General features: G+C 45.9%; 1 protein-coding gene and 1 non-coding gene across 3 annotated transcripts in view; one reads left to right on the top strand and one right to left on the bottom strand.

Annotated features, from left to right (window-relative positions):
- The window catches only part of LOC120842421 (pecanex-like protein 1), a 79,206-nt gene that overhangs the window by 17,218 nt on the left and 40,951 nt on the right, over nucleotides 1–21,037 (top strand). For both annotated transcript variants that reach the window (XM_042293261.1, XM_040213531.2), the window contains exons 12-19: nucleotides 2,911–3,063; nucleotides 3,645–3,701; nucleotides 4,191–4,305; nucleotides 7,088–7,269; nucleotides 11,658–11,763; nucleotides 12,558–12,753; nucleotides 16,524–16,775; nucleotides 18,929–19,083. In XM_042293261.1, coding sequence (XP_042149195.1) covers nucleotides 2,911–3,063; nucleotides 3,645–3,701; nucleotides 4,191–4,305; nucleotides 7,088–7,269; nucleotides 11,658–11,763; nucleotides 12,558–12,753; nucleotides 16,524–16,775; nucleotides 18,929–19,083 — 1,216 coding nt within the window. The remainder of the gene's footprint in view (nucleotides 1–2,910; nucleotides 3,064–3,644; nucleotides 3,702–4,190; nucleotides 4,306–7,087; nucleotides 7,270–11,657; nucleotides 11,764–12,557; nucleotides 12,754–16,523; nucleotides 16,776–18,928; nucleotides 19,084–21,037) is intronic.
- On the bottom strand, nucleotides 5,355–5,435 carry Trnas-aga. The gene has a single exon. It is a non-coding gene; the product is annotated as a tRNA-Ser (tRNA).

Raw genomic sequence — 21,037 nt, 5'->3', positions numbered from 1 at the left:
ACGACGAATAATTCGGACAGAACTTTGAATATTCGGGTAAATTAGGAATAATACACATGCCTTGAACATTCTGAAGTATCTTGGGATGTTTATTCACTGAAGTCTTCTCGCGATGCTTTCATTATTTGTTCTGTGTCGGCTGTTTCCGTTTTGCGTAAAACTCTTATCTGCCCCACAAAACATCAATAGTTTTGTTGTTTTTCTTATCAAGCGAGTTGTGTATAACGTTTTTAGCAATATACATTATGTATTCTTTGCATAATGAATTTAGGCAAAACAATAAGCTTATCTCAATAATCTTTTCTCGAAGTATTTACAAATGTTTGGAAATCAAAAAAGAGAAAAAGCTACGCGAAGAACATGACATTGTCATAGACTCAAGTACTGGACAAGATGGCCACCACTTCTTTCTGTGCTTTGTTTGGCAATTTGTCAGCCATGCTAGCTGCTCTTAATGCGAGTCCTTGTTTGAACGTGTTCTCAGAGTGTGGCCACAGCCGCTGTTGATGAGCCACCAAGTAAGCGAGGAACGAAAGCCGGAAAACATTTTTCTCTGGCAGTACCACACAAAACCCTTGCCATTGACAGCTCGGTGCAAGTCGTGCGCAAGTGTTCTTCAAAACGTCGATTGGAACAACTACAATGTTTCAAAACCACCTACACAACACTCGGTCGATGAAAGAATATAAAAAGGACGCTGTGAACAGACCTCAGGGCAGTCGACCAACAGAATGATATGGTTCAATGGAGGAGGCAGCCCTTGTCGCAAAAGACGAGGGTTGTCGCCATTTCTTATTACTGAACACATATTTGATATTCAAAGCAAGCTTTTTACCATATTTATATTTGATTCATATTCAAAATTTTCAATATTCACACATCCCTGATTTTTTTCAATAATGTTTCTCCCATTTTTACATTAATATCGTATTTATTCGAATATAAGGCGAGCTTTTTTCCAAAATCCGTAGTCTCAAAGTCATACCCTGCCTTTTATTCGAAACTCAGTATAGCAAGCAATATGACGATTTTTTTTCTTTTTCTCGGGTCCTTCAACTGCCCCCTCGCCTTATAATCGTGACATCCTTATATTCGAATAAATACGGTAGTTTTTTTTTACTTTATCATATTTTTACAATTTTATGTTTATTTCTTGATAATTATTTAATTTTATTTCTTATTCATTTATGGACTTTATTTGTTATTTATATGTTTTTAATATATAAATATTTGTTTTATCATTTATTTATTATTATTTATCAACTATTTCCATCCAAATCCTGCCACTGTTGACGGTAATTTTGCATTGAAACGAAAACATTGACCCATCCATAGTAGCTGCACTAGTAACTCGGTGGCTATAGCATCCGATTGCCGCCGCACCGACCCGTGTTCGAGCTTCGCTGGGGAATCAAACTTTATCAACTTTATACATAATCGTAACGTCTGTAACGCTTCCAGCATGTCACTCATTCTTGACACTTATTATGCTGGTTGGGGCTAATTTTTATCGTAGAAAACGCCACATAAAACACATTTTGCGGTAGAAGATAGAGTGATGGGAGGACACATAGAAACAATTGCGATGATGATGCAAGATATGGTGAGGGTGATGTTAAAACTCGCCGTACAATGCGAGTATGGGCCGCAGTCGTGCCAGGGCTGCACCCTCCAGCTTCCGCAATGTGGCGTGCGCTCCGTGTTTTTTTTATGTTCGAAGTGTTTACCTTTTCTCTCTTTTGTAAGAGTTCTGATAAGGACTGATAGTATGTGAAATAAATAAAGGCAGAAAGCTGGCACTGGAGGCAGAGCACCTACTGCATTCTTAAACCTGTCACCGACCGTTCATATTTTAGAGCGCAGCTCTTAGGCGCCCGTTTCCGGCTTGAGTGGCGTCGGCGTAACCAAGGTCACCCCAAGGTCACGTGACCCCCCCCCCCCCCCCTCGAGGTCACGTGACCCCTCCCGAGGTCACCCCAAGGCCACGTGACTTCTCCCAAGGTCACGTGACCCCCCAAGGTGACCCCCCTAAGGTCACGTGGCCCCCTCCCCCCCCCCCCTCGAAGTCACGTGACCCCCCCCCTTCCCCGAGGTCAGGTGACCAGGGGGTCACCTGACCACCTAGGGTCAGGTGGTCAGGTATGAGGGGAGGAGAAGGAGGAGGAGGAGGAGGGGTCTGCCCTTTCCTCAGTACCCTTCCCTCCTCCTCCCCAAGAGCTGCGCTCCACTTTGGCATTACAGGGAGTTGTAAACGGCTTTCACTTTTTTTCGGTCTCTATAGTAGTACCGTAAAATACCGGGCAAGCGCCCACTCAAAATTTAGAGATAATCATGAAAAAATGGGGGATGGGTGCTTGTCTGATCATCAATAGACCGATCTCACCAGCCAGTTTGACTACGCCACTTCTGCTGCAAAGCATAGAGGGAACTTTAGTCTTTCTGCGTGTGCGACAACCTCGCTAGAGCTCTGCGCGTGCAGGCCACGAACAGTCTCGTGCACTGCCGATTGCTTCCTGGGAACTAAAGTTATGGCTGCCTCGCGCATGCGTCAAATGCTTGGTGAGGTCGGTCTATATTACATATAAATGTACTGTGCACTTTTTTTCGTATCTTAGAAATTTGGATATGGGCACTTAATGTGGAATGGGCGGATGCGCGGTATTCTACGGTAATGTTATTAGAAGATACCAATAGGGGGTACACCTTACGTAGAATTGTGAGAACATGCGGTGAAGTGCAGTATGAATTTAACTCGCTTAGAAACATTAAAAGTAGGCAGTTTGTCTCTGCAATCTGTTTGATCTAGCATGGGTTCTGATTTCTCGATTGCACGATCAATGTCTGAAGCCATATTCGATCGGCCATTGGTCGAAGGGTGTTGTATGTCTGGCGTGTTTCCCCGCTCCACAGCGGAACATGGTTACGCCTTGGCTGCGCGCGGCATCGCTGGCTCCACGGTACGATCGGTGTTTAGCCGCCGCCTGCTGGAAATACTCAACCTCAACGATGCCCAGGAGTGCGAGGTGGAGCTGCAGAAGCTCAAGAGGGAACTGGACGTGTGCAGTTGAGTGCCCTGAAATCTTATTTCTACGATAAGTACAGCGTGTACCCCCCCCCCCCCCCTCCCCAACTTTACGGGGTTTCTTTCACCGCAAAAATGAATGATGCCTCGCCGAACGCTCATTCTCCTCTCAAATGTAGCGCTAGTGGTCCGTACCAGATGCCAAAGTTTCAGAACTAACCGTTATTTCAATTAAAAGTTATAAGTGATTTTTTGAAAATTTCAGTGGGAAAATGGGGCTTGTTCTTAGTAACTGGCACCACTCAGTTTCGTGTGTTCGAGGGCTTCAATAGCCACCATTTTATCAATGAAAATTCCAGGAAATCACAAATCATTCTTACACTAAAATCACAGTTAGTTCTGAGACCTTGGCATCTGGATCGGAACGCTAGCGCTTCATTTTCTGACAGTACATTTATATAAACGTGGCGGAGACCACGCTAAAAGATGGATTTACGGCCTGATTTCCGCGTTTTTGGTAACTGGCATTTTGACAATCTGGTAACTGCGGCTGTAGCTTGCTAGGTAGAGTGGGCATGTCTTTCTCAGTTTTCAGCTTCTCTAGAACTGTCTGTGCTTCCAGGGAGACTGGCAGTAAACACGGAAGAACCTGGAAACTCAACCCCTCCCGCAGCTAAGGGTATGTTGGTGTCTCGGCTCATTCACTCACGGACGTACCGTATTGGACAGTGTAAGCTGGAACAACCATACGACGGCTGAGAACTGGGGCACAAAAGAGGGTGTGGACGAGAGTGTGTTGTCAGTGCTCTTTGACTCAGCAGCCTGATCATGCAAAGAACACATTAGCAAGCATCAGTATCATGTGCTTAGACATAATCAAGTTAGCATTAAGTGCAATTAAGCAGTAGCTAAAATGCAAGGCAAGGTGAATTCAAAGTACATTTCAGAACACTGAAAAGAACGTACTGAGTCACAATGTCACCACACTTTTGTCTGTGCACTTTTTTTTGTGCCATTTCAACTTCTTGTCTCAGGACTTTGCTTCTTTGTTGTGTCTTTGTTTCTGTTGTTGCTGAATCGTTCCAGCTTAAACTATTCAAGACTGCACCAAAAATCGTATTGAACACATTCTCGTTGAGCTAACGTTTCACATCGTTTTGCCGTCCAGCCACGGCCAGCAGGAAACGGCCCAAGCTCGCCAACACACGGAGAAAGGCGGGCTGCGGAACTTCAGAGTTTCTCTCGCTGTTGCCCAACGCATCGACCCTCCCTCAGGTCGAAGGGTGCGTCGAGTTTTCTTTTGGTCTTAGTTGGTGTGCTCCCTGAAGCCAACTGTGTAAATCGGAAACAAACGAACGTTGGTGTTTCAAGGACCACAAGTGCAGACATTGCCTCTTTATGTTTTGCGACAGGCAATTCAGGGTGGGCAGCAGTGACATTATCAGGAAAAGTGCATATAATGGGAAACATGGAAAGGTGGATGTGCAATCTGCAATGTTGAGCAAGCTGAGGTGGCAGTCACTCAAGTGGAACTTGTCTTTGACCTTGCAATTTTCATCTGTTGAAGAATGGCTGCATAGAAATCTTTCTTTAAAAGATGGGCTTATCCCTAAAGGGCCACTAAAGAGATTTCCGACTGTCTTTTTAGCATACTATAGCTTGATCTTTTATATTTCAAAAATTCTAAGAAGGAATGTTTGCGTGCATGCTTCACTTTTATATTAAAAATTATGCCTTGAAAGATAGGCTGCTGAAGGCAGGGGTTGCAGCAGAAGGCACTAAGAATGAAGAAGTTAGAGATTGTAGTGATTGCCTTGCACTATGAACTCGTGCCTCAAATGTGAGCAGTGTTTCTCCAAGGCTACACAGAAGACTGTATCTTGTCATGGCCTTGATTGATATGACCGGTGCTCGTTTCCACTTTCAAGTTGCCATTGAGAGTGCTTGTATCTGCTTCTTAAAGGCGAATGCTTTTACGGGCTGATTTTTAAGCCTGAGCACCACGAAATATTGTAACGAAAATATGGTAACACGACCAATGGTCCTTACAAAAGACTGCGTGCCTCAGCAGGATTTGAACCACCAACCCATCGCTTTTTAGTTGATACCCTATCCTCTTTGCCAGCACAGCAGCTTTGATTAGCACGCTATAGTTGTGACATATGTACTTCCATTGTCAAAAGCTTTTAGGGGCAAAGCTCCTTAGGGTCTAGCCTTGTCCATCCGGCGTCCGTGCTCACATCGATATTGCTGGTGCTCGTGCTCGTGAGCTCACATGCTCACACGCTCGTGTAAAAAAAAAAAAAAAAAATTAAGAAAAAAAAAATGTTTGTGCAGTCGACAGGATTCGAACCTGTGCGGGAGACCCCAATGGATTTCTAGTCCATCGCCTTAACCACTCGGCCACGACTGCGGGACGAGTAGGGGGCTTTGAGATGTGGTAGTAACTCAAGAGCTGGGGATGCCATGGATGAAACGTTGCATGTAGCCGCTCAACGTCTATACAGGAGAAGGCGCTGCGGTCAAATGCGTATATAATTGCGTTAAACTTTGCATGCATTGGCTCAACGTTTATAGACGAAAGGGTGCTGCGGTCAAATGCTCAAATGCATATATAACCACGTTCCATACCGCACATTCTCTTTCTGACATGGATGAAAAGGAACGAAAGGCTCGGCATGCTCACCTCAGCGTCTACGCAGACAAGCACCACCAGAGCTTCGCCTCAATCAACATTATTCACCACGGGGTGATGCGGTCAATATTTTTCTCCTAAGGGGGGACAGAAGCTCAAAACTAAGATTAAGATTGATTTCCATTCTTTCTGACGTCTTCTCTATTATCATGTATAAACACCAAGGGGGTAAAGGCAGGACCAGAACGCTGCAAATCACAGGCACTGGCATTGGTGGGCCCAAGAAAAAAAAAATGAGAAAGAGAGTGACAGGGGAGAGGAGAAAGAAAGCGGACGATATGTTACATGTGTTTGTTTTTGCTTCGATGAGCCGAAGTTGTTAGGATATGTGTTAACTTTATTTATTTTTATACAATTCGCAATGCTGGTTTTCTCGCGCAAAATAAAGCTAAAAGAAGACTATAAATTATAAATAAGGGAAGAACATAAAGGACGGTCTCATCCTCCGATTGACTAAAGCCCAATGCTACAGGCCGCCTGGTCCAATCAGGAGCCTGTTAGGAACCACGTGGTATATTTGCTCCCTCATACGTATCGGTGCACCGAGACGCGTCATGCGAAGGCGAGTTTTTCGTCTGCTTATCGAGCCCTCGTGGCGGCTCCGTCTGCTTGCCACTACTGAAGACTGCTGAAGGGATTAAATACCGTCTGGAAGAGATGGGACGAAGAGAACCTCGGATCAGAAGCTGTGGCCAATAAAAAACGAAGATGAGTTGGAAAAGGGACACGGGAATGTATGTACGGATTGCATGCGGAAGGGAGATGCGGGTTTGGGTATGTTTTACGTACACAAAAGTGGGATTGGATTGGATTGTTATGGCTAAGGCAAAATGACTTTATGTCAGTGTTGCCTGCGCACCATCCTACTTCTCCAAACAGCTAACATGTTTACAAAATATGGCAAGAATGTTTATGAAACTCAATACCATATACCTTTACTTCACCAATATAAAATAGCGCGCTATCATAACAGAGAGCCATATGCATTAGATTAGTGCTCTTCGTACTCTGCATATCGAAATTTCTCTCGCGCACTCTTTCACAATGCGGATGCAAGCTTTTTTGAGGCAGTGCTCCGCCCAGCAGCCTTTGGGCCCTAGTCCATTGTAGGGTGAGACGGAGTATAGATACAGACCTTGCAAACTATATTTTCCCGCTATGTATCAAAGCGTTGCCAGCCATGTAGTCCCATCATTTAGGCCGTCCTCAACTGGCCTAAATGCGTGGGACCTTTCTCTCTAGATTCTTACGTTAAGTTTACGATAAAAACACCTCGTTCTTGTCGTCTCCACCTTTCACCAGATGGTTTCATGTGAGGAAAACACGAAGAGTAACTTTTTACAACGAGTTTGTACTCGGACGGTTTCCAGGGAGAAAGGGGACTGCGTGGCGGCCATGGGCTGGGCCCCGCTGGCCCGCAGCCGCAGCTGCACGGACCGGGGTCCGCCGGCCTACCTGCTGGCCAGCATACTTTCGACCCCGGGCACCCACCTGGCCATCTCGCATGACGACACCTCCCCCGGCGCCGTCCACTGCTTCCAGGACGAGCACGGTGAGTGGCTGTGTGGCGCCCGTCACGTGTTTTCCACTGGCGCATTCACCGTGTCCAAAAAAGTGGTCCTTCGATTGCCACTGACCTCGCAGCTGCGTCGCGTCGTCGCCAGCCACGATCCCGGTGACGTCGCAGCAGCGATGGTACTATACGTGGCCGACACCTGTTCTGCCGTAGGTCTCTCTTTAGCTTGACAGTCCTCGGAAGCTTCGGCAGTTGGGAGTTAGGAAGCCGCGACAACCAACGGTCGACACTCGCACACTCTCATACTTTTTGCTGGGACTACTACGTCCAGTTGCCATGGTAGGGACATCCCGTGGACGGGGGGGACAACGAGGGCCTTGCCAACCCTAGCCTTCCCCGCTGGAGGACGGAACCCCTGAGGCGGGGAGCGCGGCGTGTGACGTGTGGCGTGAGACGGGGGGACGGCGTGAGGCCGCATGACGTGCAACGCGTGACATGTGTAAACGTGGGGTGTACGACATGGAGCGGAACGCGTGAGATCGTGACGTGTGACGCGGGGCATGCGATGCCACATGAAGACCCGGTTGAGGCATCCCTATAAGGGGAAGGTAGCGCCTCTCGAATCTCCCCAAGTAGGGAGGCACCCCGCATGATGGCGGAGGTGGTCTCCAGGGGAGCCGAGAAATATGAAACTGATCACTGCGACGGGGCAGTTTGGTTCATGGTTGCCAAACAGTGACCGTCAGACCCGCTGTGGGGCACGCTCGTGTCTTAGTAGCGGAGCTGAACAGTGAGTTGGGCACGTGGGTACTTTTGTACCGGTTGGTTTTCCCAGGCCGTTCCACTGGCTGTTCCAATAGATTCGAAAAGCGCCAGAAAACAAGGACAACAGAAGGAATAGACGAAACGATGCTTCTGTTGTCCTTGTTTTCTGGCGCTTTTCGAATCTAAGATGTACCAACTTGCCCAACTCCAGGTTCTTCTACAATCTGTTCCAATAGTTGGTTTCATTTATCCCCACTTAATTCCAATTGGCTTTTTCCTTAAAATTTCCACTTGGTCACACGATCCATTTCACTTTTTATCAGAATTGGCTTAAGCCTGCAGTGCTCACGCGGGAGCGGGCAGAGGACTACAGTAGAATCTCGATGATACGATTACGGATGTTACGAATTTCGGGATGATATGAATTTTTTTTAGGTCCCGGCCGAGGCCCCCTAGTTTTCAATGGGTTAGGATACGGTTATTACGAATGGATTTTCGTCCCTGTTTGGTTGATATGAACAGACGCTGATAAACGTTGGCCCCGCCGACGGTCGCCGTGGAGAACGCCCGCCAGCAACTCCGCCGGAACAGACGCTGCCCCGCTGACGGCCGCCGTGGAGAACGCCCGCCAGCAACTCCGCCGGCACGCGCATGCGGCCCGCAACGGGTTTGGAGTCTCGCCAAGGTCGTCAGTCACGCAGTGCATTTTTTTGCTTTCGCTTTGAGATGACAGATGGCGCCAGGCTCGCGTTTTTTTATTTTTTTATTTTATCACCGAGGTGGCGGAGCACCGACCGCAGCAGGCCGGGGAGCTTCATTCGAGCGTGCGTCTTGAGCGTGAGCTGGACCACAACACGGAGCCGTTTCTGCTGCTACTGCGCTCGAGGGCACGTGTTTGTTTTGTTTTCCCGCTCGTTTGCGGTGGCGAAGCGAGATGTCTCGCAAGCGCGAAGCACTGTCTTTTAAAGAGAAATTGGACATTCTGCGGAAGGTGGATGAGGACCTCAAGAAGAAGCGGACCGAGCTGGCGAAGGAGCCGCGCGACATCAACGTTAAGCACGATCGTTGGACAGCGCAAACTCATCATGAAGGACGCCCTTCAATGTTAACGCGAAGCAAGCCAAGACGGCTCAATACGTTAAGCTTGAGCGAAGTTAAGCGAAGAAGAAATCGCAGAAAGACATTCAACATTTCTTTGGTAAAAAATAAATAGAGCTTTTCTGTGTGCCTAGGTAAGTTTTTCAGTGTGATTTTTTTTGTTAATTTAGCTAGTTTCGGATGTTTGGGTAATACGAATTTCGGCTAATAAGAATATTTTTGGTGACCCCGCGAGATTCGTATCATCGAGATTCTACTGTAGTTATTTTTCAATCTTTTACAAAGAGCCCCAACCTCAAAAGTTGTCGGTATATCCGTCGGCGTGGCATTGCGTCTCATCTGACGTCGTTTGTCGCCACCTGGGGACCACTTTTGGTGCATGGGTGGGACACTGAACACACCAGTTTGAGACGCATTCGAGTGAGTGTCGGCATCTGATGGAGACGAGTAATCTGTTCCGAATATGTTCCTTTCCGAGGCTGTCATTGTAGCCATCAATCACGACACACAATTTTATTTCTGGGTTGTGTTTTGCTTTTTCTCTGGTACCTAGACTACAGGAATGCTTACGACACCTTTACCCCGAAGAAAAATTGGATACGCTAAGACACTGATGCGGGTATTTGCATACTATGCCGATATAGTAAACATGCTGGCTTTGCGTAGATAACTTTTTTTTTACGGACAAATCTAGCCTTTTTTATAGAGAGCTGTAGCTTCGGCTGTATATTGCTTTTTATTAGTGTCGCGAGAGTAGGGTCTTTTTTAATGCTTCGTGCTGGCACCTAAACTTCATTTTCCCTTCAGTTGTGTTGCAATAAAGACTAGAAGCCACAGTTCATAGCTTGGAGATTCTCACCATGTGAGAGTTTGCTCATGCTTGTAGCCTTCAGCACCCAAAAAACATTTTCTTAAAGTGCCGGGGTAGGGCATATTTTACTATGTCACTAAATATATTCTCTCTTTTTCTCTTTCCTCCTCCCCCCAAAAAAAGAAAAAGAGAAAATGTTTTAATTTAATAGTTATATTACGAGTCATATTTCAAGTTGCTGCGATTCCGAAAGACTGTTCCATTTTGGGGCTGTCATCTTGAAATTAAAGCATGTTTTGCTCCTGTTCCTTCTGATGCAAAATATCTTGTTCCGAACTTCAAGTGTGACTTGCAGCTTAAATATTGCACTGATTTATTATTTTCTTTTTTTAGGGGCAAGCTTTTTTTTTTTTTTTAATACCTAATTACACTTTTAATCCCGGCACCTAACGGAAAATGTGTTTTTGGGGGTTCACTGTCTTTTTAATTAAAGGGGCCCTGCAATCATATTTAAGCGTCTACCTTTTTTGCCGTTTCCACATCTGTTGGGTTCGGGCAAGCCAGCGGGCACGGAGAGAGTAACTAAATATCAGTGCATCATATTTTAACCGGACGACGCGGAAACCTCCTCCACCTACAGGGGTGACTCGCGGTGCCAAAAGCATGCGATATGTGACGTTTTTGGTCCTGGCCTTACTACTGGTCAGAGCCACTAAATGCTTCCTTTTTAGTTGAAATACAAAATATAAGTGGCACGAACCGCTTAAATTATTGATGAAAGCAGTTTTTCTTCAGTATTTTAGCTCAGAAAAGAAACAAATGCAGTTTATAAAGTACAGAAACAAGAAATGACCCATCGACATACCCGCCACCAAGCCGTGGAATAGGCGGCAGATACTAGAAAGGAGTAGTGGGATGAGGCACCAAGAGCGGTGAGCGTAAAAAGGTCCCGGGTGTAGGCGGCGGTGCTGCGGTCGAGGATCCGACCGGTTCCGAGCGTTGCAGAGGCCTTCGGCTGCTTCGGCAAGCAGGTTTTGCGGTGTGGCAGTGCAAAGTGGCTCCCGTTCTGAACTGACCTTTACCCCGTATTTGCTGTCGTTTGTGGCCAATGAAGTGTCAGGCCGAATTAGTGTGTTATTGCACAGCAAATGCAATGCCAGCCGCCCTGGCTGCCCGCTTCATACAGCCTATCTAGAACATGCTTTCGTGGCGCCCTCTCGAGCCATCGACACGGAGTGCGGCAGCCGTGAGCTCTCACTGAGCTCACTACCCCCCCTCTAGTTCACGGCCACTCAAGCAACCAAAGACGTCATGAAGGAGGTTATTTTTTGCTGGTTTTTGTAATTTTAATTTGCCTATAACTTCTTAAATAAAGCGAAATCTGAGAAAAAAAAAAGTTTCATTAAGTTACTACGTTCCGTGCGCTCAGGTTTGGTGCAAAATAAAAACCAGTAAAAAAGTCATTGCAGGGGCCCCTTTTAGGGGGATATGAAGTATACACCCTATTGCTGGTTAAGAATAGCGGGATAGGCTCCTCCTACAAAGCCCTCCAATCTTTTTATTTTAGCAGATTGAACGTTGAAGAGGAGGAAACCGCGAATCGCGGTGAGCAGGGAGCTTTGTTGTGGGTGCTTGTCCCGCTATTCTAGAACTGCAACAGGCTATACACGGTGAAGAGATTGGCTCCCGGTTTCGGTAAAATTGCACAAAGAGCCGAGCTCTCGTTTAGTCGAGCGGCTTTTACTTGCAGGGAACTGGCAGACATACACATTTGACGAAAACAGCACGGGCGTGTCGCGGGGGCTGGAGGTCTCTCCGGACGCAAGGATCTTCCAGCTGATGTTCGACAACAAGTGGTCAGTGGATGGTTTCTTCTTTGTTGGTTCCTTTCTTTGTGTGCAAACAAAGAAATAGTCAGAAGGAGGAGACAGGCCTTTAAGTTTGTGCTCAGTTTTCTATTCTAATATGGTCGTGACACTGCGAAGAGATTGGTTCGGTGAGAAAGCAAGAGCCCTTTTGCACTCGAAAGCTCTGGCATGGACGCATTGCTTTGGCTCGAAGAGTGCAGGGTTTTATTGAGAGGCTGGAGGGATCGTGAAACGCAGGCTGCAGCGAGGAACTGGGCAATCTTTCTCTTCTGTGCAGTTATCTCTCTAGGATGCCGTACAATCTTTTAAGGTAGCTACTGTCTGCAGGGTTTATTTACCGCTATATTTAGCAGGAATCATTCCCCGCTGGATGCAGCAAAAAAAAAGAAATTGAATTGTTGCGTGAATAAAATGTTTAAGTTTAAATCACGTGCCAGTAAATAAATAAATAATCACAAATATGTTCACTACATTTGGCAGAAAAATACTTCCTGCTAAATCTAGCAAAAGGTTACATGACTCCAGAGATCAGAAAAGCTAATAAATAAATTACCAACACAGACTAAGACACACTGCGGGCTCTGTGTCTCCTGGCTTTATCCCTAAAATTAATATATATATATATTTTTTTGTATGATTCGGTACTTTTGTTGAGGCTTTGCCACTGGGAGCTTTTGAAGCAGTCTTACAAAATTCATGATGTTGCTGCGAGCACTGCGCATCACGTTCATGCCCATCGCACTGCAAGCACGTGTGACACGCGCAACACCTCGTCTGCCCAGGGAGACATCCTCGCACAGCAGTTCGAGCTCAACGACCGTGTTGGAGAGTCCAGCACCCAGGGGCTTGCCCGTGGTGCCCTTTGGGTGCACCACCATGGTGCCGAGCACCACGGGGGCCACCACACCAGGTGCCACGGGTGGCAAGCTGCTCAGGCCGCACCACCGGCACCACCACCACCTCCACCAGGGAGGCGTGGTGAGGATCCATTTTGAAACTTGTAGCTCACATTTGGAGCTGCCCTCGAGGAGCTCATTGTGAAATGTTACTCAGTGACGTGATGCCTTGGGCAGGGTGTACATCCGCGATCACGTGACATCATGTGACGTGACCATGTGTCTTCTGCATATGCACCGTTCATTCACGGCAGTTTTTCAGGAGCCTAATGGCTGTTTTCTGTACTCACGTTTGACCATGACCGAGCATGTTCTGACCTTCCATAAGCGCTTAACTCACTGGGACAATCTATTGGGCAGACCCGGAATGCTTCCGACCTGCATACAACTAGACTGAAGGTTTTGCAGGAACAACCCGGATGCGCACGTCAGGAGTGTTCCAGGGCAACCGTATAAATGGCGCCAGTGTGTCAAGTAGAGAGCCTGTATTACAGAGAGTTTTCAGCTGCTCGATTGGGGTTGTGTGGTTCATGAGCCGCGTTTGCAACACGAGCTGCGAGGAGTTGCCTGAAGCGTCAATCGTCTGCTCTCTGTCTTTCCACCTGCTTTCCTTCTCGCCACGCGAAAATGCGCGTGTGCACACCTGCGACCAATCTCCACAAGAGGCGTCCACCATTGAATTGCAAACGCTGTCCATGGCCTGAGATGGACCCTTTTTTTTAATCTAGCTGCTCTCTAGCGTTAAGTGGTTGCGAGAGCTTGTAGCGCACTCTGTGGCGGTCAAATGCAAATGGGTGAATCAGTCCGAAGTAATTGCCACCAGTGCATTAGAAAAAACAATCTAACGCACTTACACCTCCCCGACTTCTTAGGCTTATTTCCAATACTACTAGTCTACTCAGTGCAAACCTGCAACATTTAGCTATTAAGTCTGATTGCTAGGGGTGTGCGAATACCGAATAGTAGTTTTCGAATCGAATACTGAATCGAATCAAGAAAAAAAGCCAAACATTGAATTGAATATTGAATAGTGATTTTATTTATAGGAATTTCTCAAAGTGTGTTGCGAATGAGATTATTACATGTGCTGAGTATGTGCCTGGTGCAGAATATGCATCTTGTACGGAACAAAAGCCAAAATGTAAGAAAGTTCTGGTGAAAAAAAACAAACAAAAAACAGTTGCTGTCAAACGTCGGGCACTAAAGATCCAATTTTATGGCGCAAACATAATCTATCTACCCTAAACGTCACAAAAAAGCCTAAGTTACAGCCGCGCGTGCCTTTTTTTTCTTGTTTAAAGCACAACCTAACACCGCAACCTTTTTTTATATTTGTATATCTCAGAAAAAGGGCATTTTGCGATATTTGGTCTCCATTTTAAGGAAGAAAAAGGGCACCCGGGATTTTATTTCACATAAATAAACAGATAGGTGTCAAATCTGAGTAAACAGGCTTAAAGCAATATGATCTGAAGTAAGAAAAAAAACGTGGTTAGGTGGCGCAAGCCACCGTCCAACTGCTGCTATGCATCCATTTTTCCTTCTATATATCCTGTTTTAGAGAGCCTTGATTTGAAAGAGGGAGCAAGCGAAACTAAAACCCCGGAGACGGCTCCAGTGCAGATTGGTCGTAAGTGTGCATGTGTTGTTTTGTCGCGTGGAAAGAAGGCGAGCAAACAAAAGAGAGAGCGATGACGCCTGCCCTGCCTGCCCGATCCCGATCTATGCTTTCGTCTTTTCGTCACCTTCTCGCAGTTCGTAATTTAAACGCGGCTATCGAACGGTTGGAAACCCTCTCAAATCTAGGCGCACTATTTTAGGGGTGAAGCTCCTTAGGGGCAAGCCATGTCCGTATGTCCGTCCGCCGTTGGGTGCAAGTGCTCCTGCTCGTGAGCTCACTCGCTCACGTGCACGTGAGCACGTGCTCCTGTGCTCGTGTAGGGCAAAAAAAACCAAAAAAAAAACGCATCTCCACGTGGTGAATGATGTTGATTGGGGCGAAGCTCTGGTGGTGCTTGTCTGCGTAGACGGTGAGCCGCACCATGCCGAGTCTTTGGTTCGTTTTCATCCATGTCAGAAAAGGAATGTGTGGTATGGAACGTGGTTATATACGCATTTGAGCATTTGACCGCAGCGTGACATGGATGAAAACGAACGAAAGGCTCGGCATCCTGCAGCTCACCGTCTACGCAGACAAGCATTACTAGAGCTTCGCCCCAATCAACATCATTCACCACGTGGAGATGCGGCTGTTTTTTTCCGTTCCGTTTCGTTCCGAATCAGAATTTGCGGCTTGCAGTTCCAAAAGAATGACGACGATAACTCGGCTGGTTTCATCGGCGTGGGTAACGTGGTTTTCTTTCTGTGATCGTGCAATTGCCGATTTCTGTGAGTGCGGCCAAGTGTGTTTTACATCGGCACTTCAATTTGAAACGAGGGGCTTTACTCGTGAAAAGATTTAGGTATGGCGCGGCGGCGCAAACGAGATGTTTCGGTTGTGAGTCAGGGGTAAATTGTGTCACGATCGTGAGTAAATCTGCGTGCTATAAAGTTCGTGGCGTTTGTTACTTTTCTTTTTTCTAACCTGTGCGTTAGATCTTTGTGGAATGGTAGGACCAAGAGGTGTTTCTCGCATGGTCTGTCTAACATCACGGCGCTTACATCAGGAGACAAAAAAACTGCTTTTTTGTCAGCTCCGCGCCGACCGCACGTCTTTGGCCGAATATATTGAATATTCGAGTGAACCAAATACTATGAATTCGATTCGCGAATCGAATTATTCGGGAACTTTCTATTCAATTCAAATTCGTATATTCGAGTATTCGCACACCCCTACTGATTACCGTAATATAACGAGAGATAGCTCACCTAAAATCAGTAGAAATTTGGGTGAAAATATGGAGAGGGCTAACTTTCGGTGTGCAATAAAGAAAAGTTGAAAAAATGCTATTTTCAGATTATCTGCCCCTGCCAAACTTGTTCTTGCAGCAAGGGGAAATGAAGCAAAGATGACTGTACTTCCCAGTCAGCAAAGTTCGCTTATATCCTGCCATAGCTAGCTAGACGCATTTACGTCGAGGTCATCATTAATCCGAACACTTTGATCACTAGGAGTGGGCTATCTTTCGGTGCTTAAAAGATATAGCAGATCAAACCAAAAATAGGGGGCAGATTTCCTTTCGGGGGTGGGGCATCTCTCACGTGGGGTTTTACAGTAGGTACAGGGCTCACACGTATCAGATTTAAATTGACTTTAATCGAAATTTCTCACTACTTCAATGTGATCTGCCTATCGGGCAGAAGCTGATAGTATCTGCAAAGAACGCTGTCTAAGCGGTGCTCTCATCCTAATACCATAAATCTTGTCTTTCTCCAAATGAAGGTAATTAATTGCAACAGCAGACGAAATCAGACGGCATCGAGAGCGCTTCATTTGCCTGCTTATATCCAGGAAATTTATCGTGCTGTGGCCAGCTACTTTGTGGTATTGCACGCTGTGATGAGAACGGCCTGAGCCACCAGAAGGGGAAGTACGGTGCTGAGTGGGCACTTATCGTGCCCGTAGTTAGAGTGCTGCTTGTGCGCTGTGCGATGTGTGTGAACCAGCCCTAAGGCCTGTTCACACATACACCGCAGTGCAAACATGGGTCTATAGACAAAGCATTGACTTCGCGCTATCTGTGTGATCCGACGCAAGTGACATTGCCTTTTCTTGTTTACGCACGCAATGCAGTGCACTCAGCCCTGAATCAGCACTGACAGTAGTGCTGATGCAGCGCTGAGTTTCCTTTATTTCAGTGCCTTAGCCCACCGTCGTCCGATCCAGAACGCCCTTTCTCGTTTCCTCCACAGCAGCAACACCAGCCGCCGTCGTCCCTCGAATCCCTGCCGTCCCTGGTGCCGTCGCTCAACCTGCGGAGGGGCGGGGCCTCTGATTCCACGTCGGCATTGGCCGGCGGCCCGGTGGGTGGGTCCCTGAGGGGCGGGGCCGGTTTCGACGGGGGCGGAGCCAGAGCACCCTTTGCCCTGGCCGAGTCCTTTCTGAGTCACATGGCAGTTCGCGGAGGGGGCGGGGCCACCCTCTCCCAGACAGCCTCCTCTCAGGCAAGCTATGCTCCTTGTTTTATTTTTATCATAAATAATTGAAATAATTTAGAATTCCTTGCAGAAGAACTTCTCTATATGCAGTATACAGTCGCCGACCGATTTTGCGGACTTCGTGAGAACTGAACAAACGTCCGATAAATAAAGCAGTCCGAAAAATCCTCAGGTCACAAACGTTGGCTTTATTGAGCCTAGGCGGACTTGAAAAAGTCATGAAGGCTACCTTGTTTCATGTTCCGCCTGCGGGAGATCACGTCCGCTTGCATCCGCGCCAGCGTCATATACGAAGACGGCGAGAACGTGCTCCACACTTTACAAATGGCGACTGGCTTTGGTTGGAGATGGAAAATCAATGGAACAAAGAAACGAAAACGATGATGATGATGCGAAGCAAAAAAAATACTATAGGACGCCTAGCAGCTGATTCGGCAGCTCTAGAATAGTGCTCTGCCAAACCTATCCAAATCCACTTAAAACATCAAGCCAAGCCTACGGTCAAGCCAGCGAAAAATCCAAAATGGCAGCCCTTTGGCGGCCGCCGCTCGCATTTTAGTCCGGAAAATTTAACTTTAGGGCCGCAAACTGTCCGCAAAACTGGTTGTTAATATGTACTATTTCAATCGGGTAAGTAACGGTTCCCCGTTGATGTCCGGAATAACAAGCAAGTCTGTAATTTTGGCGTCCGATAATTCCGTCGGCGACTGTAGTACCGTAAAATACCGGGGGGCACTTACCCCACTTTCACTGAAAACTGGGCTAATCTGGACCTGGGCGCCTGTCCGCTAAAATTTAGCGCTTAACATATAATTGGCAAAATTCTCAAGCTGGTGAAATGATAAAAGTGGGTGCTTGAACGAAGTGGGCGCTTCCGCAGTATGTTACGGTGGGCTCGCGATATTTCAAACTCGGATATTTCATACTTATGGCTAATTCAAACAAATTTAAAAATTTTGGTTGTGCCGCTATACTTTTTATGGATTTATAAGCTACTTAATTTGAACGGTGTTTTCTTGTAATTTAAATTTTTTGTTCTCGTGGGCTCGTTGAGTGCGCTTCTTTCCAAGCACCGGTGCACTGCGGAGAAACAACACCCGCGGAGCTCGCTTCCGCGGGTGTTGCTCCTCTGCAGTGCAGCTGTGCTTGGCAAGAAACGCGCTCAACAGGGCTAATAGCCTACAATAAACAGCCTTTTTGTTGGATGAACAAACTTAACTTTGTTTTGAGTTGTCATGTGCTGTCTAAACAGTCCATGATAAACAACATTTTTGAGAGATAATTAAACTTATGTCCTACATTTTGCAAATGTTTTGTGTGTGGCATACCTGCTTATGATTGTAGGCCTGTGTAGAGGAAATCATCAAATATCTGCTTTGTATGTGTAGCCATCCATATAGCAAATCATAATTTTATGTTGCATCATATTTAAAAGAATTTATCATAATTCAAACAAAATTTGTGGCTTCCTAGAGTTTGAAATAATGAATAGAGTCTACTGTAGTGTCAGCTTTTCTCTTCTCTTTCGGGGGAAACGTTTTACTACACTAGGACCGCTTTTACAGAAAAGATTGTTTATTGCGAGAGCGTGGTCTCGTGCATCAATTGTGGGTGCAGTGGCACTACACCCGCGTATTTATTTCGGTCGTGAACTTTCATTGGTGTTTCTCCTTCCTCGGCTGCCCCTCAGCTGCCGGCACTATGCACTACAAATGAATAAAAACTAAATAAGAAAAGTCATTATAGTACCATGGAACATACTGATGTAAAATAATGCAAACACAAAGATGGGAAGAGGCGCTGTGTTCCGTCCCGTTCTTCTTTCCATTTTTGTGTATGCCTCATTTTACCTCAGTACATTCTGTGATTACAAACTGATGTCACGTGAAGTGGTCACGTGGCATGCCGTCGCGATGTCACATGTTGCCATGTCACGCCACCCGACATCTTGTGACGTCGGGTAACGTGACGTCCATTTCCGTGCAAAATTTAGCGGGGGAATTACTAAACTATATGTTCTCGTTCACTCCCCGAAACGACTTGCCTTGCGAAAAAAATTGAACGATCGCGATCCTTAAATACTGTGTTCTACGCATTGTACGACTTTGGAGGTAAAAGTCACTGCCAGTTTTCTATCCCTTGTGCGGCTTTCCCCTCAGGACACGGAGCTGGACTCTACGTGCCACATGCGCTTTGTTGGCAGCGGGACCCTTCGCACCAGTCAGCCCCGCCACTACTACCGCCTGAAGCTCCTGCCCTGTCGCTTTGTCCGGGTGGGCTTCGACCGACTGGCGCTGCTCACCGTGCTGGACAGGTAACCTGCAGCTCCCACTGGTGTGCCCTTCAACCGTACCTGCTGTCGGTGACGAGATAGAAATGCGGAAGAAGCTTTGGCATGTGCTTGTTGCTTTCCGTCGTGCTTTGACTACATGTGCACCGAAGTGTTGTCGAGAGTAGAGAACTTGCGCTGTAGTCCGCGCTCCTACTGCATGCTGAGCCTATTTGCAACTGTTCACAGCTTTCAGCAATGGTTGTACCAGAATGTGAGAATGACACTGCTTTGTTTTTGGATGACTGATTTCGCAGTGAAGGTGCATATTTACACCTTTTTGACGTAAAAATATCAAGCGAAGCTCTGATGCTCTTTTTTAGGGTTCCGTGTTTTCCGAGTTATGTCAAATTCAGAGGGTGTTTTTCGAAGTTCATTTTTGCCAAAAATTCACAGTTTATCAAGGTTTATTTTTGTTTGATTCCCAATTCTCCAAAATTTGAAGTTTAATTTCGCAGTGTTTCCTATAAAAAATAAATAAATAATATCCAAATGTAAACATATGCCAGATAAAAAAAATAAAACACACTTGTATCAATTAATATTTCTTCAGCTGGGTTTTGCATTGGTGCCATTGCCATTGGCTATTCTAATTTTTCCCACAGCAAAAGTTAGACACAAGTGTTGCTTCGATAAACATCAATACATTAAAATTAATAAACTCCTGGAGATGGTCGCTGGGAAGCTCTTATTTATCCCATCCTATTCCATCAAACTACCCCACGACCACGTGAGGTGGAGTGGTAAAGGATGTAATAGAGAAGTTTCAACTGCCCCTCTTCCCTATTTTTTGCTATCTCTATGGTCCATAGTTTTCACTCTTACAAAAACATAACCTTTCCTTCCTCTAAAGCACAAATAGTATGGGCAAATTTCGAAACCTAAACAGTGGCTTTTGTTGTGACCCGAACGTACAAGGATCTGTTGTCCTGTATGAACCTTGATGAAATAAGCGGTAAGTCCCCTTTTGACAATGGTCCGAGATTTGAAAGATAATTATAGTGGCATTTTCCCAGGACCATTCACCCTGCGCTAATAAAAATATAAAGTACTGACTTTTTAAGAAAAATTTGGTTTGGGGGGGGGGGGGGGGGGGGGGCATTGACACATCAAAATTCTGAGTTTGTCGGATAAATTCGAATTGACCAAAATTTTACTGGTAGATGTTTTTCTTAATTTTTGCGGATGTATCCAAAAACACGGAACCATACTCATATTTGACAAAATTATAATTGCTTACGTGTCATATGCCTCACCTCATACTTGCTGTTCTACGTTGATCATCCAGATGACAACCATTTTGATTGGTGCCTGTTGTGAAAGTTCCAAATACTGTTTTACGCAGCCCTCCATTACTAATCTGTCTCTCTGGTACCATTAATCACACACCCAACTTGAAGCGACGCAGCGCCACCTAACTGCTGCATGCACATGAAGCGGAAGCAAGAAACTTGTGGTTGTTTGAATGTCCTGAAGTTGCATAGATAAACCCTGTTTATCAGAGTTAATTTGTGTTCGTTATTCTACCATTAACTTTACAGAAACCAAACATACAAGCACTTCCCCAGAATAACAAAATAATTACTATACGAAAAAGCTTGGAAGTGGAAGTTTTCCCTGTTCTTATTTATGTAGATCTTACCAACCAGATGTGAAGTTTACAAAAAACACAGATGTTGAGTGTGCACATCAGCATGGATGTGTACTCAATTAACAGGTTTGAAATTAAGAGCAAATTATCCTTCAGCATTTGTGGCATGAAATTGAAGTCTCAAGAGAATGTCATTGCCCTTAGGACGATTATCAATATTTTTGTCAACACTTTTGGAAAAATCTCAGATCGATTTGAGCAAATGAGTCTCCACAAGGACAGAAACACCCCTGTAGGCACTTCTTTGCAAATTTCTATTTATCCATAAGGTTAGATCAATTACGTGAG

The sequence above is a fragment of the Ixodes scapularis genome, unplaced genomic scaffold (genome assembly GCF_016920785.2).
Source record: "Ixodes scapularis isolate PalLabHiFi unplaced genomic scaffold, ASM1692078v2 PGA_scaffold4__175_contigs__length_147842914, whole genome shotgun sequence".
Taxonomy (NCBI): Eukaryota; Metazoa; Arthropoda; class Arachnida; order Ixodida; family Ixodidae; genus Ixodes; species Ixodes scapularis.
This window is presented reverse-complemented; position numbering and strand designations above follow the sequence as displayed.